The 20,491-nt window shown below is 41.8% G+C and overlaps 1 protein-coding gene across 3 annotated transcripts in view; it reads left to right on the plus strand.

The window, feature by feature from the left end:
- Window positions 1-20,491, plus strand: part of DSP (desmoplakin) — a 47,444-nt gene that overhangs the window by 18,679 nt on the left and 8,274 nt on the right. For all 3 annotated transcript variants that reach the window (XM_033216147.1, XM_033216149.1, XM_033216148.1), the window contains exons 4-22: window positions 47-221; window positions 3,760-3,888; window positions 4,846-4,896; window positions 6,478-6,639; window positions 7,484-7,588; window positions 8,786-8,881; window positions 9,198-9,323; window positions 10,173-10,325; window positions 10,922-11,076; window positions 12,161-12,287; window positions 13,111-13,312; window positions 13,570-13,796; window positions 15,997-16,163; window positions 16,566-16,704; window positions 17,198-17,391; window positions 18,192-18,354; window positions 18,857-18,940; window positions 19,683-19,790; window positions 20,337-20,435. In XM_033216147.1, coding sequence (XP_033072038.1) covers window positions 47-221; window positions 3,760-3,888; window positions 4,846-4,896; window positions 6,478-6,639; window positions 7,484-7,588; window positions 8,786-8,881; window positions 9,198-9,323; window positions 10,173-10,325; window positions 10,922-11,076; window positions 12,161-12,287; window positions 13,111-13,312; window positions 13,570-13,796; window positions 15,997-16,163; window positions 16,566-16,704; window positions 17,198-17,391; window positions 18,192-18,354; window positions 18,857-18,940; window positions 19,683-19,790; window positions 20,337-20,435 — 2,662 coding nt within the window. The remainder of the gene's footprint in view (window positions 1-46; window positions 222-3,759; window positions 3,889-4,845; window positions 4,897-6,477; window positions 6,640-7,483; window positions 7,589-8,785; window positions 8,882-9,197; window positions 9,324-10,172; window positions 10,326-10,921; window positions 11,077-12,160; window positions 12,288-13,110; window positions 13,313-13,569; window positions 13,797-15,996; window positions 16,164-16,565; window positions 16,705-17,197; window positions 17,392-18,191; window positions 18,355-18,856; window positions 18,941-19,682; window positions 19,791-20,336; window positions 20,436-20,491) is intronic.

Below are 20,491 nucleotides of genomic sequence, written 5' to 3' on the forward strand. Positions count from 1 at the left end.
GCTGTTTTCCCGCAGTGGCTTAAAGGTATTTTTTTTTTCTTTTCAGACTTCTTCAGCTCCAAGAGCAAATGCGAGCCCTTTATAAAGCCATCAGTGTCCCTCGAGTCCGCAGGGCCAGCTCCAAGGGTGGGGGAGGCTACACTTGTCAGAGCGGCTCTGGCTGGGATGAGTTCACCAAGCACGTCACCAGTGAATGTTTGGGGTGGATGAGGCAGCAAAGGGTAAGCAGCTTCTTGAACAGCCCATATCTGTGCAGGCCAGGCCTTCCAGCACGATGGGGTCAGCCCATGTGTTTGTGTGATGAAGAATCTTCTAGACCTCAGGTGGCAGCAGCAGCTTGCTGTTTGCAGGATTTTCCTCCTATACAATTTGAAAAGTGGTCTTCTGTTTTGGAATGAATGAGATTTCAGTGTGGCTTGGGGACTCAACCTCATTGCTTTATAGTCATCCTTTATCACACAGGTCATATTTAACATGTGTAATTTAGTTAGTAGACTTTGAATACCCAGTTCTTACACTGACCCCTGGAAAAATCTGTTGTGGTAGTTTATGTGCTAAATAACTTCGTTGTTCTATGTGAGTGGCAACTGACCTCATCTGTTTTACTCATAGGTACTTGAAAAACAGCCCATTGTGGCGGTTCATTTAAAATGTTCCCAGATTGGAGGAGCTGGAAACAGTGAAACTAGCCGTTCTGGTTTGGGCTCATTGGTTGCTTACCTTATACTTTGGAAGTCTCAGTTGTGTCATTGTGCAACCATCACGTCACCGGTGTGGGAGTGAAGTAAAATAACGTTGGAAGGATATGCTGATCCTTTCCCTAGAACTGGAGTTTCTGCAAAGGATTTTTCAAGACTAATGATTGTTGTGTTGTTTCATGTAATCATTATGTCCTGTCATGAACAGGTGGTGGTAGAAATATGCCACAATCATATAGATGGGAATTTTATAATGAAAACCTACTCCTAACCCTTCCCTTGAGAATGTGGATGTGTTAGAGTGATACGTTGTGGAGAGATTGTTACGCAATGTAGATGTGGTTGTAAGAAAGCTGGTTTGTTTAGTTGTTAGACTAATTCAGCGGTGGTTCTAAAATTTCTCAACTCCTTTAAAATTTTTGTGTATTCTTTCCTAAGTAGTGAGGACTTCAGTGACTAAACATTCATTCATTCATTCAGTTAACTTTTTCTCCCATTTATTATAAAGAATGTAAGCTATTACAGAAGGTAGGGCTTAGAGAGAACAAAAGTCAGTTAAAATATCAGAAACCTAAATACAAACCTATTTGTATGTTTTTCAAATTTCCTTCTAATCTTTGAGTACATTTCTTGAGGATTTTATATGTCTTGGCACCCGAGGGTTCAAAGATTATGGTCCCTAGTCCTGAAAATGAATATTATTGAAGAAAACAAGATGCATACCAAATGCCAAATTTCTGTCTAGATCAGCTATAATACATTCTTGCTTAGCTGGGAGTAGAGGGGAGGGTGGCCTGCTCCTGTGGAGTGGAGCAGTCAAAGGAAGACATGGCGGAGCTGATGGGGCTTAACTACGTCTTAAGGATCCGCAATGATGGGCAAAACAGCCTTCCAATCAAATTAGTTAATGAAACGTCATATCCCCTAAAGTTGTCTTAGTATGACAGTTATAAAAAGGTGACAGCCTGTAATTTGTCATTTTTTTTTTGTATTTATGTTGAGTGTAGCTTTTTAAGAATATAGTAAATGCTCAATGGTTTTAAATTTTGGAAAAGTATTACCACGTGAATTCAGTTTTATGTCATTTTCTTTTTTTTTTTTGAGATGGAGTCTCGCTCTGTTGCCCAGGCTGGAGTGCAGTGGCATGATCTTGGCTCACTGCAACCTCCGCCTCCTGGGTTCAAGCGATTCTCCTGCCTCAGCCTCCCGAGTAGCTGGGACTACAGGCGCCTGCCACCATGCCTGGCTAATTTTTTGTATTTTTAGTAGAGACGGGGTTTCACCATGTTGGTCAGGCTGATCTCTAACTGCTGACCTTGTGATCCGCCCGCGTTGGCCTCCTAAAGTATTGGGATTACAGGTGTGAGCCACCGCGCCTGGCCAGTTTTATGTCATTTTCTAATAGAAGCAATTGATAAGCAATGCTTTCCAGATTAGGCAGGCAGCCCTCATGGTTGCAAACAAACTAAAAGCTGTTTGATTGCTTACTGCAGGTTTGCTCTGGGATTTGCTCTGGCTCCTTTCCTCTTATCCCTTGTTCCCCTGCATGCTTTACCTTGTTCCCAGGAGACGGAGCTGCAGGGCCCAGCTGATAAGGGAGCTGTTGCCCCAGTAGCCAGTCAGGAGGCAGCACTCCTGAGCCTCTGTTTTGTTTCCCCAATTTGTGTTTGCTGATGCACAGGTCAGATACTATACACCTGGCTGGCAATGAGAGGCGTGAGCTGGAGCCTGGTCACGTTGCTAATGTCCCACTGCATGCACCTGGCTGTCTCTGGTTTAAAGCTGAGACAGCTGTGGGAGAGAAGGGTCAAAGTTCTGGGTAACCTTCTGTTGTCTGACTCTGAAATGGCTCCCTTTTCTGAAGCCTTGCCAAGTGTATTAGAACATGAATGTGGCTTAGAACAATGTGTTTTATGTTCTTACTGCAATCCCAGATTGGACTGTTTGCCCTTGGCATGTCCAAGAGATGACACAGGTGATTTGGAAATTTATATGTACTCATGCAAAAGAAGGGTGAGATAATGGACTGGCCCCAGTGTGAAACTGGTGGAACAATGTGTGTGATTCTTATTGTGAAACATTCTTAAATTTGAGGCTCAAATAATAAATTTAGTCAGATTTAATTTTTTTAAAAAGGTAACTTAAGCCCACAATCCTAATTTTGTCAGCACTTACGGAAATTGAATCTTTGAGTAGATATAGTAACTTCCCTTTGAAATGGGCCATAGGGAGTTTTGCATCCTGAAAGGGAATGGTATATGCTGGATTTTAAAAAGCCAATAATTACATCCATCAAGACAACATAAAGAAATAAACAATGAAAGATACTTTTAGGTCAACTATTTAGTTTGGGGAGCAGTGTATAATTGCATTTACTCAGTGATTTTTGATGCACATTTAAGAATGATGAAATGAGTATTTTATAACATAGCGTACATATATGCACACATATGTTCTGTGCACATGCTTGCTTGCCTGTGCACAGGTAGATTTGTTTTTCTTCAGAAGACATGATCTTGGTTTTAAGGTTCCCATTTCCAAATTTCCTCCTCTGCCCATCTTGAGCTGGGGTCAAACAAGTTGAGGGAAGTATTTGGCAACCCTGCATTAGCCATTTGGGAACCTTGAATCTTTAAAAAATATTCTGGCTTCAAAAATACTCCATATTTACAGGCCGGGCGCGGTGGCTCACGCCTGTGATCCCAGCACTCTGGGAGGCCGAGGCGGGCGGATCAGGAGATGGAGACCATCCTGGCTAACACAGTGATACCCCGTGTCTACTAAAAATACAAAAAAATTAGCCGGGCGTGGTGGCGGGCGCCTGTACTCCCAGCTACTCCGAAGGCTGAGGCAGGAGAATGGCGTGAACCCGGGAGGCGGAGCTTGCAGTGAGCCAAGAGCGCGCCACAGCACCCCAGCCTGGGCAACAGAGCGAGACGCCGTATCAAAAAAAAAAAAAAAAAAAAAACTCCATATTTACATCTTTGGTTCGCTGTACCTAAGTGAATCAGGTGCAAAGGTGCGAAAACAAAGGGTGCCTCTGTTTGTCTTTCCTTCCCAGGCGCAGATGGACTTGGTGGCCTGGGGCGTGGACCTGGCCTCAGTGGAGCAGCACATCAACAGCCACCGGAGCATCCACAATGCCATCGGCGACTATCGCTGGCAGCTGGACAAAATTAAAGCCGACCTGGTACTTTTCAGTGTTTCATTTTAGAGTCTTAATTCAAATTATCTACCGAAGGATCATGTAATTAATCAATCCCAGGGAGTTTCTTCTGAAACACTGCTAGTATTTCTTTCCCAAAAGACTGGAAAGTTTTAGAAATCCCATTTCTTAAATGGGGAAGTGGAATTAGTAGCCCTGTTAGAGATTATGTTAACACTCGAAGAGGAGTTAAACGAGAGGCTGAGGGTGTGCAAACACTCATTTGCAGTGTGTGAATAAGTATCTTTGGAGGTGGCAGGTTGTCTCCGCAGTAAGCAGAACATCTTTTTGAACGGGAAATGCAACAATCATATGCAGTAGTTTGTGTCATTGGTGAATCCTTTCCTAGGTGGTAATTAAAACATTATTTCTACTGAGCAAAGCCCTAGCTCATCCCAACACCTGTTCCCGTGCTGAAAAAGTCAGACTTGAAACTGGGTTGAAAATTACAGCATAAAATCATAACTGATCTTAAGTGCTTAGTTTCCCCCAGGTCTCTACGCTTGTAAATCACTAGACTTTTTTTTTTTTTTTTAATCTTAGACCAAAGCTCCTCATCCTCACTTCTTCTTCTGGCTTTTTGGGGGGCTTACTTTTGTCCACCTGAGCACCTGACCAACTTTCTCCTTCATTTCTCTAAGACCTAGGGAATCCTAAATCATGTCTTTAAACTTTGAGACAATTTTCTAACAAGTGAGTCTTTAAGTGACCCTGATCTGGGCTTTCCTTTGTGGAGACGCTGCTGCCAGGCCAGCAAGGGTTTGCTTTCCAACCGCCTGGGAGAAGTCCCCATGGGGGAAATATTTCATAGAGCAAGTACTTCTTTCTTTGTATGGAGGGATCTGAGGCCAGTATCTGATGAAAAGGAGGTTTAGAAGGGCCACTCTTTTCTATACAGTCCACAGGGGGATTTATATCTGCCTGCTTTTTGTTGTCTTCTAGCGTGAGAAATCTGCGATCTACCAGTTGGAGGAGGAGTATGAAAACCTGCTGGTAAGCTCATTTATTTCTCAAGTGCATAGACTTTCTGTTGTTTCCAATTCAATTCAGTTCGTGAACTACCAAGCACATCCTGGCAGGGAGGCGCCTGTTCATCGATGCTAATGTTGTTGCTAATGCTGAGTTTCCTTTAGAAGTGAATTTTAAAAGTTGTGTTTTCTTTTTTTCTTTTAAGTAGAGACAGGGTTTCACCAGGGTCACCGTGTTAGCCTAGGTGGTCTCAAACTCCTGACCTCAAGTGATCCGCCCACCTTGGCCTCCCAAAGTGCTGGGATTACAGGCGTGAGCCACCGCACCTGGTCTAAAAGTTGTTTTCAGGAGACAGTCCCTACTGCTGTTCTGTTTTCAAGTTGTGTCACATAAATGGCACTTGTTAAATACTTGCAGCTGAAGCAAGAAACGTTGCCACTTGTGAGTTGTGGCCTTTTTTATGAAGTCTAAGTAAAAATAAAAGTTATTTTTCTCAAGATAGAGGTCTACCAGATCATCATCACAATTTTATGACAGACTCTGTCATGGCAGTTACTTGATTCATAAGAGGAGAGATTTCCATTCTTCTGCCTATTTGTGTCACTGTATCTTTACTTTTTAATGTTTCCTTGTTGGCAATGATACTTTTTAAATAACGTCACTGGTGGTGACACAGTGATTTTCCTATTGGGCGGGGGTGTGAGTTATGGCACTTTGAATTTTTGGGGAGAAGGTAGGAAAAGCTTGATTTCTCTGAGTCCATTTTCCCCCTCATAGTCCAAAACTAATTATTGATGGGTACAAAAATACAGTTAGATAGAAGGAATAAGTTCTAATAGTTGATAGTACAATAGGGATATTATAGTTAATGATAATTTATTGTATATTTCAAAATAGCTGGAAGAAAATATTTGTAATGTTCCCAACACACAGAAAAGATAAATGTTCGAGGTGATGGATATCCCAGTTATCCTGATTTGATCATTATACATTGTATGCATGTGTCCAGGTATCATGTGTACCCCCAAATATGTACAACTATATCAGTAAAAAATACCAAAAAAAGACCTTATTTAGAAGAATAAAAAAATTTAAGGCCAGACTTGGTGGCTGACGCCCATAATTCCAGCACTTTGGGAGGCCGAGGCAGGAGGATCATCTGAGGTTGGGAGCTCGAGACCAGCCTGGCCAACTGGTGAAACCCCGTCTCTACTAAAAATACAAAAATTAGCAGGACGTGGTGGTGCATGTCTGTAATCCCAGCTACTCAGGAAGCTGAGGCAGGAGAATCACTTAAACCTGGGAGGCGGAGGTTGCAGTGAGCCGAGATCGCGCCACTGCACTCCAGCCTGGGTGACAGAGCAACACTCTGTCTCAAAAAAAAAAAAAAAAGAGTTGCTGCCTTCTTATTCACTGCAAGTTTGGATAGGTCTTTTCCCATACCAGGTGGTCAGTGAATGCACAAGGTTAACATTTTTTCCTATCTGTGTGATTTTTTTTTTTTTTTTTTGTAAAAGGGACTGCAGGGTTAATCTATAAACCTGCAGAGAACACCAGTCATCCACATAATGTTATTTTAATGCTGCCTTTGAACTTCCTGTGTAGAAAGCGTCCTTTGAGAGGATGGATCACCTGCGACAGCTGCAGAACATCATCCAGGCCACGTCCCGGGAGATCATGTGGATCAATGACTGCGAGGAGGAGGAGCTGCTGTACGACTGGAGCGACAAGAACACCAACATCGCTCAGAAACAGGAGGCCTTCTCCGTAAGTTCGCCCCACGTGGCTGTAGACGCTTGCCTTGAGCCTGTTGCCTTGAAGAGCTGGGAGCTCGGGGAATGAATAGCCTATGAATAGTTTAATCAGCCCTTTGCAATTCAGCCTCCTTTGAAATGGTCATGAAAAACGCTTCCTTCCTGAAAACTTCTCCATGTGGAGGCCATTATCCTAAGCAAATTTACGCAGGAACAGAAAACCAAGTTCCACATGTTCTCACTTAAGAGTGGGAACTAAATGATGAGAACACATGGCTACATCGAGGGGAACAACACACACTGGGGCCTTTCGGAGGGCAGAGGGTGGAGGTGGAAGGAGGGAGAGGATCAGGAGCGATCACTAATGGGTACTAGGCTTAATCCGTGGGTGATGAAATAAAATGTACAACAAATCCCTATGATACAAGTTTACCTGTGTAACAAACCTGCACATGTATCCCTGAACTTAAAAGAAAAAGAGGGGCAATACATTGTTTAATATCCCGGAAGACCATAGTTTGTTTAGAGAGGGTAAGAACTGGTACGTTCAGATAACCCAGGCTGTGTGTGGCACTGCAGGAGGGTGGGTGGAAGCCTGGGATTGGAAAACCTCAGGCTGGTTGTAGCTCTTCTTTCCTCCTGTGTCGTTTTGAGTAAGCCTCAGCCACATCCTCACCTGGAGCAAACATCCTTTTCAGCCTTAAAAATGCTGTGATTCTTGAGGAAAACAGCATGATTCTTTGGCATTGTTCCTTTCCAAAATGCAGTTTTGTATTTCACTTTTAAAAAGTGCTGTGGGAGTGATGGCAGTTTAATGATGACTTGCTCCAAAGGATTTCTTATTTCTTCATTCACAGATACGCATGAGTCAACTGGAAGTTAAAGAAAAAGAACTCAACAAGCTGAAACAAGAAAGTGACCAACTTGTCCTCAATCAGCATCCAGCTTCAGACAAAATTGAGGTAGGCTTCATGAAGTTTATATTTTTGTTAGGAAACAAAAAGGAAACTTTTCATAAAGTAAGACTATCCAAATGAGTAATTCTTATAAGACTTAAAGCCATGCCAACTTTATTTTTTATTCTGGGATCAATACCCTACGCCAGGGGTTGGCAAACTCTTTCAGGAAAGGATCAGACAATCAGTATTTTAGCCTTTCAGGCCATTTGATCTCTGTTACAATTACTTAACTCTGCTATTATAGTGCAGAAGGAGGCATAGACACTGTGTAAATGAATGTGGTTGTATTCCAATAAAACTTTATTTAAAAATACAGGAAGTGGGCCAGACGTGGCCCTTGAGCTATAGTTTGCTGACCGCTGCCCTAGACTGCCATCTGTGGGCCACGCTCAAGGCTGACGTTAGCCGGTAGCACTGGTATGGCCTTACTGCTTGTTAAAAAAAACCAGAAACTTCCTGGCCGGGCACAGTGGCTCACACCTGTAATCCCAGCACTTTGGGAGGCCAAGGCGGGTGGGTCACGAGGTCAGGAGATCAAGACCATCCTCGCTAACACGATGAAACCCTGTCTCTACTAAAAATACAAAAAATTAGCCGGGTGTGGTGGCGGGCGCCTGTAGTCCCAGCTACTCCGGAGGCTGAGGCAGGAGAATGGCGTGAACCCGGGAGGTGGAGCTTGCAGTGAGCCGAGATCGCGCCACTGCACTCCAGCCTGGGCGACAGAGTGAGACTCCGTCTCAAAAAAAACAAAATAAAAAGATAAAAAACCAGAAACTTCCATATCAGTTGGTAAGAATCACTGTCTTGAGCCCCCTAAGCCCTTTGCTTGGATGTCTCGAACCTCCCCGTGATTCAGCAATCCTCCAGGAACAGGGCTTGGTGTGGCAAAGGGACACCACGCCGGTGCTAGCCCCCGTCATGGTTCTGATTGGTCAGTATCTCTGCTATTCGGGTGATACATATTTTGACTAAGACTCCTCATGGTGTCTATTTGTGAAAGCTGATTTTAAAATTCAGTTTTGACCTTACCAAGAGTTATATGGTGAGAAATTCTCTTTCCAACTTTTAGAAAAATATCTGCTTGACTTAGAATGAGATAAAAACTGCTTACTAGCTTTCATGCAGGCTCACCTATCTCTTGGTGCGCACGCATCTGTACAACTGAGCTAGGCTAAGACAGCTGACATTTTCTTGTTTCAGGCCTATATGGACACTCTGCAGACGCAGTGGAGCTGGATTCTTCAGATCACCAAGTGCATTGATGTTCATCTGAAAGAAAACGCTGCCTACTTTCAGGTTTTTATATTTAGTAATAATTTCATTGCTATTTAGGTCTTGAGTGTGTTTTATAAAGCACTGAAAATAATCTTCAAAATGTTGCATAAATCCTCTTCATTGGTTTTGAGTGCAGAGGAGCATAGATTGGTAACCTTGCCATCAGTCCCACAGATAGTTTCCCGCTGTCACATACCTAAATACTTTCTGCATGAATTTTTTCCTTTAGCCACCTGTCAAAGAGAGGCTTAGGGATAACAGTCCTTGAAACAGAACTACTAGATGAAATTGCTTATTGAGTTGCTGTTCATTCACTGATCACTCTCATCCTTCACAGTTTTTTGAAGAGGCCCAGTCGACTGAAGCATACCTGAAGGGACTTCAGGACTCCATCAGGAAGAAGTACCCCTGCGACAAGAACATGCCCCTGCAGCACCTGCTGGAACAGATCAAGGAGCTGGAGGTATCGTCTGAGACCCAGAACCTCAGCAGCTGTGCCTGGTCAGGGCGATAAAACACATGCCTTGGATGCAGCTGGCTCTGATTAATATTACTGTACAACGCAAGCCTAGAGCCAAGCCAGCGCTTTCTTTTTTTTTTTTTTTTTTTTTTTTTTTTGAGACGGAGTCTCGCTCTGTCGCCCAGGCTGGAGTGCAGTGGCCGGATCTCAGCTCACTGCAAGCTCCGCCTCCCGGGTTCCCGCCATTCTCCTGCCTCAGCCTCCCGAGTAGCTGGGACTACAGGCGCCCGCCACCTCGCCCGGCTAGTTTTTTGTATTTTTTAGTAGAGACGGGGTTTCACCATGTTAGCCAGGATGGTCTCGATCTCCTGACCTCGTGATCCGCCCGTCTCGGCCTCCCAAAGTGCTGGGATTACAGGCTTGAGCCACCGCGCCCGGCCAAGCCAGCGCTTTCTTCAGCTTCCAGTGGCTTTTCTCAAAATGGACTTCTTTACATGCCCAACTACTCTTGACAGTTACTTTTGCTTCAGTCTGGGCAGTTTGTTGAAAATAAGAACAGAGAGAACATTACTTCACATGACAATTCCTTTGGGAAAGCATACTTCAAATTTTATCAGCATAGCCCTTTCACACAAGGATGTTCTTCCCTGCCCACTTAATTCCTGCCTGTGTAGCTTCTGGAGAGTGGTATCGTGAAAGGTTCTCCGGTTTCCTGCTGACGAATTTGTGACTTTTTACACTTAATGCGACTGCAGTGATAGTGTGTCGTGTAGCTACATGAATGCAGTTTGAAAATCTCCTCTAAAACTCACTGGTACCTATGTTAAAGTATGATCTTTTTCACAATTGCAGAAAGAACGAGAGAAAATCCTTGAATACAAGCGTCAGGTGCAGAACTTGGTAAACAAGTCTAAGAAGATTGTACAGCTGAAGCCTCGTAACCCAGACTACAGAAGCAATAAACCCATTATTCTCAGGGCTCTCTGTGACTACAAACAAGACCAGGTATGTACTCATTTAGAATGATACAAAAGTTTTCCCTGTCTTTACATGCAAATTTTTGTCCATCAAGAAAGCAACACTTAATCTAGAGTTCAATAATCACCATAGTCAACGTCTTTGATCTATAAAAGCAGCAGCTATGGAACAAAAGCAGCAGCTCTGTTGTGAATCATATGGTAGTTGTCAATAATAAGGACAATAGTTAATTTTAGAACTTTTAAAAATTCATAAGGCTTAATACTTTTCTTCTCGTATGTAAAACTTGTCTGTGATCACTCTCATCTTTAAATTTCTGATAAAAGAAATGAGAAATGATACTTTTATGTTGCATATAAAGTGAATGTCACTCACTATGGGTGACATAGTGAGACCAAGTAAATAAAATGTAGCTTACTTCATGTATACCTTTTAGGCTCACATATATCATTTAAAGTGTCAGTATTGTTGAGTTGTATGATGATCAGCTTCATTTGAAGGGAACAAGTAAGGTAAAAGCTTTAATAATTTGCATGTGTTCATCTCTGTTTCTGTCTTTGAGAAAAAAAATAAAAACACATACTTATGAATAAAGCCAAACCCCATGGCTGCTTGCCTTACAGAAAATCGTGCATAAGGGGGATGAGTGTATCCTGAAGGACAACAATGAGCGCAGCAAGTGGTACGTGACGGGCCCGGGAGGCGTTGACATGCTCGTTCCCTCTGTGGGGCTGATCATCCCTCCTCCGAACCCACTGGCCGTGGACCTCTCTGGCAAGTAAGTCATCCAAGTTCCCAAAGCCACGCATGCACGCATGAACGCGAGGGCGGAGGAAGAGGGCAGGTGCTTACACCTGAAGCTTGGACACACGGTGCCTTGTTATAATAACCATCTTCTAAAAAAAAGGAACCTTGTGAAGGTCACCTTCACTTTGTCTTGCAAATTGTTGAAGAGACAATAGTTATTGAAGGATAAAAGGGAATGTCTGGCTGGGCGTGGTTGCTCATGCATGTAATCCCAGCACTTTGGGAGACCATGGCAGGTGGGTCATCTGCGGTCAGGAGTTTGAGAGCAGTCTGACCAACATGGAGAAACCCCGTCTCTACTAAAAATACAAAATTAGCTGGGTGTGGTGGCACATGCCTGTAATCCCAGCTACTCGGGAGGTTGAGGCAGGAGAATCACTTGAACCCGGGAGGTGGAGGTTGTGGTGAGCTAAGATCGTGCCATTGCACTCCAGCCTGGGCAACAAGAGCAAAACTCCATCTCAAAAAAAAAAAAAAAAAAGGAATGTCTGACTGTAGGGGGTTCAGAGTGTACTTCAAAGACATCATTTTAAGGTTCTCCTTTTCTTAGAAAATCAATTGTTTTACATGTAGTCACAAATATAAAATGCCTTTATTATCAACATTGACTCACTGTAGGAAGAACATTCATTTAACAGATTGTCCATGGCAGATTCCTTTAAACCATTTAGTATGGAAATCTTCAGCCACACACAGAATAGGGAGAGTAGTGTAGTAAGCTGCTGTGTGCTCATGACCAAGCTTTGGGTCATTGGCATCTAATGCACCTTCCATCCTGCCTTAGACCTCTGTCAGTTACAGAGTTGCCGAAAAACAAGACAACAACAAAAAGTTGTAGTATATATGTCAGCCAATAATGTAGATAATTCAGAATATACTTTTGGGGAGTAAATGAATCCAAATCCATGAACTGTTTTCCAAGTTATACCTCCACCTGTTACTTTATCAGTGACTGTTGTAGGTTTTTGTGCAGTGGTGTGAGCATGTCCAGGTTTCCCATTTGGGATGAAGTGTGAAAGCCTGGCTCTAGCATGTTTTCCCTTTGTGCCTGTTAGGATTGAGCAGTACTACGAAGCCATCTTGGCTCTGTGGAACCAACTCTACATCAACATGAAGAGCCTGGTGTCCTGGCACTACTGCATGATTGACATAGAGAAGATCAGGGCCATGACGATCGCCAAGGTATGTCCTCAGGGCCACTTAGGCTGCCTGGAGGTAGGGCCGCGCTGCCCTCCGCAGTACCTTTGTCCAACAGTTCGACCTTCTTGCTGTGTAGCAGTGCTTTTGTGTCTCATCAAGCAAGTCAGGTCAGCCCTCCTTAGAGGTTCTAGTCTGTCCAATAGAGAACGGGAGGGATTAACATATGGCTGATTATGAGAGAAAGAGGTAATACTAATTCAGGTGGCCTGACGGGCCCAAAGTGCCTGTGGAAAAGCCATGCACTCCTGTAAGATTCTGGACCCTATGCTCCTTCGATGTAATGGAAAGTTAGGTCATAAAGGATTAACTGAGTATCACAGAAGTAAAAGGTGGGATGGAATTCTTGGAAGAGCACCCTAAGTGTTAGTTACTCTAAATCAGTTGTTTTCAGATTGTGGTCTGAAGAGTCCTAGCAGGGGAGGGAGATCCTTTAGGAGTGACAAGGATGGAAGTGAGGCGAGGGGCACAGAAAGTACCTTTTGGGGTCCCCTGAGCCCTTTTTCTCATTTTAGTTGGAGCAGCTTTGCTGGGCGCTGCTTTATATTTAGGGCTTCTGAATAATATTTCATTTGAAGAAAAATATTCTGTAAGCAAAAAAAAAAAAAAAAAAAAAAAAATTAGCAACCCATCCCTGTAGTTCTTGGGAGCAATGTCTAAACCCTAAAAGACCTTTTATATCTTAATGAGCCTGTGAAGAGTGTTGCTTTGAGTCCCATCTAGTGGGTGGCATTTTTTGGCCAACTCTTCTTGATTGCACTGTGGGGCAGGCATAAATCCCAGATCACTTCTGCCTATTTCCTTTTAGCTGAAAACAATGCGGCAGGAAGATTACACGAAGACGATAGCCGACCTTGAGTTACATTACCAAGAGTTCATCAGAAATAGCCAAGGCTCGGAGATGTTTGGAGATGATGACAAGCGGAAAATACAGTCTCAGTTCACCGATGCCCAGAAGCATTACCAGACCCTGGTCATTCAGCTCCCTGGCCACCCCCAGCACCAGACAGGTCAGCTTGGGACATCTTTCTCTTTGTATCAACCATCCATACCATTTTAAAAAGAAAGGAGTTTGCATAAAACTAGTTTCAGAACCATTTCTCTGAATGCTATATAGCCAGTGTTCTTCGTGCACTAAATTTTCAGAATTGATTCTGAAATTCAAAGGAAGAAGGTATACTTTTAGGTAATGTGGATGTTTTTTGAGGCCTAGCACCTTGATAGTTAGGTATTCTCTGATTTTTGTGGCCCTAACTTCTTTTTACAGTGACCAAAACTGAAATCACTCATCATGGAACCTGCCAAGATGTCAACCATAATAAAGTTATTGAAACCAACAGAGAAAATGACAAGCAAGAAACATGGATGCTGATGGAGCTGCAGAAGATTCGCAGGCAGATAGAGCACTGCGAGGGCAGGATGACTCTCAAAAACCTCCCTCTAGCGGACCAGGGGTCTTCACACCACATCACAGTGAAAATTAATGAGCTTAAAGTAGGTGTCTGCTAGTATTTGCCTGATTTCCCTGTATATTTTTATTTACCTGCAAATGAGTTTAAAAAATCCTAGTTTAAATGTTTTTAGGCAAAAATATTAATTTTCAATAAAACAGGCTTCTGACAGGATTTCCTTATGTCTTATGTTTCCAAATTTGTAGATGGTTATCAGGCTGGGGGTTAGTTAAACTGTTCATTTGTGTGTTGTTGAATCAGGCTAGAGTTCATCTCAAAAGTTTTCACAAGCATTTCGTGGTCCATCTCAAAAGTTTTCACAGTTTTTGGGTTGTTGAATCAGGCCACAGTCCATCTCAAAAGTTTTCACAAGCATTAAATTGGCTTCTTGCAGAGAACAACCTATGATGTGGGTTAGACAGGGGGAATGATCTTTATTTGTAGACATGACACTGACATGAACAACCTATAATATGGGTTAGACGGGGGAATGATCTTTATTTGTAGACATGACACTGACATGAAAAGATTTGGTTGATGAGATACGATCTCAAAGCCATAGACAGAGTGTGACTATGGTCCACATGTGTCAGCTCCTAACTCAGTGATGTTTTCTCCTCAACCAAGCCTGGGCACACTGCATTGGAAGACCAAAATACAGATATTCTAAGTAAGAGGACCACATTTACAGTGCTAATGAGGCCATACTCAAGAAAGAAATAGAAGGTCAACTCCTCTCTCTTTCTTGAATCCTTTACTTTTAGTGGACTTTTTAAGGGCAAAAATGATCATAAGAATCACACAGCTCCAATGCAGAGTACTAACCTCTGTGTGATCAGTATGCCAAAACTGTGGTATGTAGTTGTGTTGCTTAATGACAGGGATATATTCTAAGAAATGCATGGTTAGGCGATTTGGTCATGCAGGCGTCATAGAGCATACTTACACAAACCTAGAAGGTATAGCCTACTATACACCTATGCTACAAACCTGTAGGACATGTTACTGTACTACATACTGTAGGCAATTGTGACACAATGGTAAGTATTTGTGTATCTAAATATATCTAAATGTCGAAAAGATACAATAAAAATATAGTATTGTAATCTGATGGGGGCTGGATGCAGTGGCACATGCCTGTAATCCCAGCTACTTGCTTGAGCTCAGGAGTTAGAGGCTGTAGGGAGCTGTGATTGTACCACTGTACTCCAGTCTGGGCAACGGAGCAAGACCCTTCTCTTTAAAAAAAAAATGTGTGTGTGTGTGTGTGTGTTTATATGTATGTGTGTATGTATATATGTGTGTGTGTGTATCTTATGGGACCACCATTGTGTATGCAGTTCATCATTTTGACCAAAACATCATTATTGGACACATGACTCTACACACACACAGTGGAGTACTATTTACCTTTAAAAAAGAAAGAGATCCTGGGGCCAGGTGCGGTGGCTCACACCTGTAATCCCAGCACTTTGGGAGGCCCAGGTGGGTGGATCACGAGGTCAGGAGTTCAAGACCAGCATGACTAACATGGTGAAACCCCATCTCTACTAAAACGTACAAAAATTAGCCAGGTGTGGTGGCGTGCACCTGTAATCACAGCTACTCAGGAGGCTGAGGCAGGAGAATTGCTTGAACCCAGGTGGCAGAGGTTGCAGTGAGCCAAGATCACATCATTGCATTCCAGCCTGGGTGACAGAGCAAGACTCTGTCTCAAAAAAAAAACAAAAACAAAAACAAAATAGAGATCCTGCCATTTTCAAAAGCATGGATGAACGTGGAGGACATTATGCTAAGTGAAATACACCAGACACAAATACTGCATGATTTAACTTACGTGTAAATTCTAAGAAAAAAGTTGAATTCATAGAAACAGAGAGTAGGATGGTGGTTACCAGGGGTGGGGAGGGAGGAGGAAATGGGCAGATGTAAAGGATACAAACTTGCACTTGTGTGGAATAAATAAATCTAGAGATCTAAATTCAACAGGAAGACTACAGGTAGTAATGTTGTAGTGTGTTGTATATTGAAATTTTTCTAAGAGAGTAGATATTAGGTGCTCTTACCACACATACAAAAAAAGAGAACCATGGAACATGACTGATATGTTAACTTACTTACCTGATGTAGTCATTCCACTGTGTCTGTGTGTATTAAAACAGCATATTGTACACCTTAAATATATACAGTAATAAAAAGAATCAGACAGCTAAATCAAAAGAGCTTTCCTTCATTTTTGACAGAGTGTGCAGAATGATTCACAAGCCATTGCTGAGGTTCTCAACCAGCTTAAAGATATGCTTGCCAACTTCAGAGGTTCTGAGAAGTACTGCTATTTACAGAATGAAGTATTTGGACTATTTCAGAAACTGGAAAATATCAATGGTGTTACAGATGGCTACTTAAATAGGTAAACTCAGCTATCACTAATCTCATATTTTCCTTTTCTCAAGCTTCTTTTTGTCAGACTTCATTTGCTTTAGATGCTTGCCTTACAGTTTCTCTGTTCCTAGAGATTTACTTACATCCTTCTGTGGTTTGGAGAGCATGTTAATTCCGCTGGCCTCACATGTTAATTCCACTATTCTAGACTATAATGTTATCTTAGAACTAAGTTATGCTCTAAGGAGAACTTGAGAATTCTTCAGTGAATACAAAATGTTGGTCTGAATCACAATAGATACAAAAAAAAGACAAAATAAATTTTTATCTGCTTTGACATTGTTCTCTTTCATTACTAGCTGTGAGAGCCAAATCTTCACAGACTAATTCTGTCACTGGCAATTTTATCTGCTGCTTTTGTCCTTTCCAGCTTATGCACAGTAAGGGCACTGCTCCAGGCTATTCTCCAAACAGAAGACATGTTAAAGGTTTATGAAGCCAGGCTCACTGAGGAGGAAACTGTCTGCCTGGACCTGGATAAAGTGGAAGCTTACCGCTGTGGACTGAAGGTAACTCTAAAGCTTATAACCGTGGCCCAATTTACAGGAACTAATTCAGAACTGAGCTCCCAATTATAAAGCTTCACTAGGTTTTCATGAGTTTTGAGGATTATTGGGTTCCTGTGGCCACACAGGTTGACATCAGTTGTCATCTCTATGACTCTGTTTTCCAGAGTGTGTTAGCAGGAACTATATGAGAAAGTAAGTTGTGATGGGATTATTTTGGGGAATGCTGAGTTAAACTGGTTTCTTTACTGTGGGACTTCTTAGAAACTTCATATACATTATAATTGTAACAGGATAGCACAAGGAACTAGATTATTGGAACAAATACTGGGAAATGCAATTCAGTAAATATATTTTCCTGGATTGACTGTTAACACTTTAAATTATGAATATTCTCAAGTGTTTTATAAACTTTTCCCCCCGATTTGGTGACTTGTAGTGTAGCATACAATGGGAGAAGGGATTAATTTGCAATCTTTTTGTTTTCATCTTGCAGAAAATAAAAAATGACTTGAACTTGAAGAAGTCGTTGTTGGCCACCATGAAAACAGAACTACAGAAAGCCCAGCAGATCCACTCTCAGACTTCACAGCAGTATCCGCTTTATGACCTGGACCTGGGCAAGTTCAGTGAAAAAGTCACACAGCTGACAGACCGCTGGCAAAGGATAGATAAACAGATCGACTTCAGGTGTGCCAGCCTCCTCCCCATCCTTCCCCATCATCTCCTCTTTTGGTCGTTCACAAGATAATGTCACTTGAGGGGAGCCGTTGTAGAAAATAGAGGTTTCGTTTTTTGTGTAAGTTAGGCATAACAGATGTTGTTTTCATGGACTGCCTGTATGCAGCTTTGTTAGAAATGGAAGGAGAATGCATCGCAGTAGCCAACCCTGTGCAGGCCAGGTGCCATCCAGGGTCTTAGAGAAACAGCAGAAGCCCTTTAGCCACCTCTTTTGTGCCCTATCAACTCTTGTTATGACTCTTGGAAGGAGTAGCTGCTTTGAGTTAGCATTCTCCAAAAGTTTATGAAAATTAGATGTTAGACCAAAAAAATGCCTTTCTGCAAATAAGAGTTTAAAAAATCTCTGGAATATGAATTTACCTATTCTGGAAATTTTATATAACTGGACTCATACAATATGTAGTCCATTGTAACTGGCTTCTTTCACTTAGTATCATGCTTTTAAAGTTCATCTGTGTTGTAGCATATTTCAGTACGTCATTCTCTATTTTTTCATGTATTTTTACGATTGAATAATATTCCGTTGTTTGGCAGTACCACATTTTGTTGGTCCTTTCATCAGTTGATACATGAATTGTTTCCAGTTTTTGGCTGGGATAAAAAGTGCTGCTCTGAACGTTCATGTATAAGTTTTTGTGTGGGAATATGATCAGTTTTCTTGGGTCTATACCAAGTGAATTTCTGGGTGACTCTCTGTTACATATTTTAGGAACTAATAAGATGATTTTATTGTATCTATTTCTCCCCAGATTATGGGACCTGGAGAAACAAATCAAACAACTGAGGAATTATCGTGATAACTATCAGGCTTTCTGCAAGTGGCTCTATGATGCTAAACGCCGTCAGGATTCCTTAGAATCCATGAAATTTGGAGATTGCAACACAGTCATGCGGTTTTTGAATGAGCAGAAGGTATAAGCCAACTTTTTGTTCCATAGCTGTTTTGAGATTAATTGGGTGTAATTCATGTTCTCCTCTGGCTTTTGCATCAGAGCCTAGGTTTGAAATGATGAATATTTGATATTATTAATCCATTTTGTGAAGGCTTAAAGAATGCCCAGAGGAAAAGCAACTGAGATGTTTATAAGGAAATGCAATTGTGAACATAGAAATAATGTAATATTGTTCTCTTCATGTTATCATACATTATCGTTATAAATTGAGGGGTTAGGCCCAGAAAACAGGCTGACTAGAAAATAACCTCGTACAGATAGTAAGTTAAAGAGCTTGCTTCTCTTTTTGGAATGGAAAAAATGCTCATCTCCTAAGCTCTAACTCTAAGAATATGAGACAACTATCTGTAGTCATAAGCTGAAAAAAAAGGTACACGTAACAGTGGTAAAAGAGTGAAATCACATTTATTTAAAAATACTTGTATGCATTAACACTGGTAAATATTTTACTTTTTGTATAGAACTTGCACAATGAAATATCTGGCAAACGAGACAAATCAGAGGAAGTACAAAAAATTGCTGAACTTTGTGCAAATTCAATTAAGGTATGTTGGTTTCATAAAGAACGTTGGTGTTTCACCAAGATTATTATTAACTGCCTGACTTGCTGATTTGTTGTAAAGAGTATACACTTCTTGAGGATAGTAATTATGGTCTGTATATATTCTTTTCTGAACAAACCATAAAAATTAAAAATCTATTAGCTTGAATTCATTCCACATTGGTGGTATCCATTTGAATGGCTGGTTTCTATTCTTCGACTGGTGGTAGGTGTCACATTCTCCATTTAGCATACAAAGATATACTGCTTGGTTTAGTAATGGTTTTTTGTTTGTTTGTTTTGATGGAGTTTCGCTCTTATTGCCCAGGCTGGAGTGCAGTGGTGTGATCTCGACTGACCGCAACTTCTGCCTCCTGGGTTCAAGTGATTCTCCTGCCTCAGCTTCCTGAGTAATTGGGATTACAGGCACGCACCACCATGCCCAGCTAATTTTGTATTTTTAGTAGAGACGGGGTTTCTCCGTGTTGGTCAGGCTGGTCTTGAACTCCTGATCTCAGGGGATCTGCCCACCTCAGCCTCCCAAAGTGCTGGGATTACAGGTGTGAGCCACCGCTCCTGGCCGGTTTTGTAATGTAGTATTAGCTGCTTGGCCACTAGTGGCACATTGTCTTTGAGGTTGGCAATTAGACATGCAGTCCAGTGATTTAAAACTGTGGAACTGTAGCTGTTAGTGATGCTTTTTAAGTCCATGAAGAACACTTTTCTTAAACTTCATTATGCTGCAGGATTATGAGCTGCAGCTGGCCTCATATACCTCCGGACTGGAAACTCTGCTGAACATACCTATCAAGAGGACCATGATACAGTCGCCTTCTGGGGTGATTCTGCAAGAGGTATATATGTCATCATGTATCTCTTAAAACCTGCCCCTCCTTCTTCTTCCCTTTCCCTGGTCTCCTGCCTGTCTTCCTTACCATCGCTGATTTCATCCCATTATAGGATATCCACTTTAAGAGGTTTAATAGCAGGTTATGCACCCTCCGGTGTGAGTCACTGATGTATGACACATTTTCAGAAATGATCAGGAATCTGTTATTTAGAGTCTTTGTAGAAACTGGGCTTAAATTTGTGAGTTTGATGAGAGAGACTTCTAAAAAGTGGAAAATATAGAAATTTCTAAAAGCCTCTTCTCAAACATATCAGAGACTATCGCCTGTCAGATGGTTTAGGGGAAAACAGCCTGGAGAGATGAGAATGGGATGCATTTTTGGCTCTTTGTTTTGCTGTACTTTCTTTTGCTGATTTTGGAATGAACACACTAAAAAAGAGAATTCACTCTTCTTAATCTCACTATTTTAGAAAACAAAATTGGTCAAATTACATAGGACTTTTTTTTTAAATGCAATATCTTTTTCTTTCTTTCCTTCCTTTTCTCTAAGGCTGCAGATGTTCATGCTCGGTACGTTGAACTACTTACAAGATCTGGAGACTATTACAGGTTCTTAAGTGAGATGCTGAAGAGTCTGGAAGATCTGAAGGTAATTTACTACTATCTTTCCTTGGAGCATCAACAAAGAAAATAGAACCTTATTAT

This window comes from Trachypithecus francoisi, unplaced genomic scaffold, assembly GCF_009764315.1.
Source record: "Trachypithecus francoisi isolate TF-2019V2 unplaced genomic scaffold, Tfra_2.0 Lachesis_group10, whole genome shotgun sequence".
Classification (NCBI taxonomy): Eukaryota; Metazoa; Chordata; class Mammalia; order Primates; family Cercopithecidae; genus Trachypithecus; species Trachypithecus francoisi.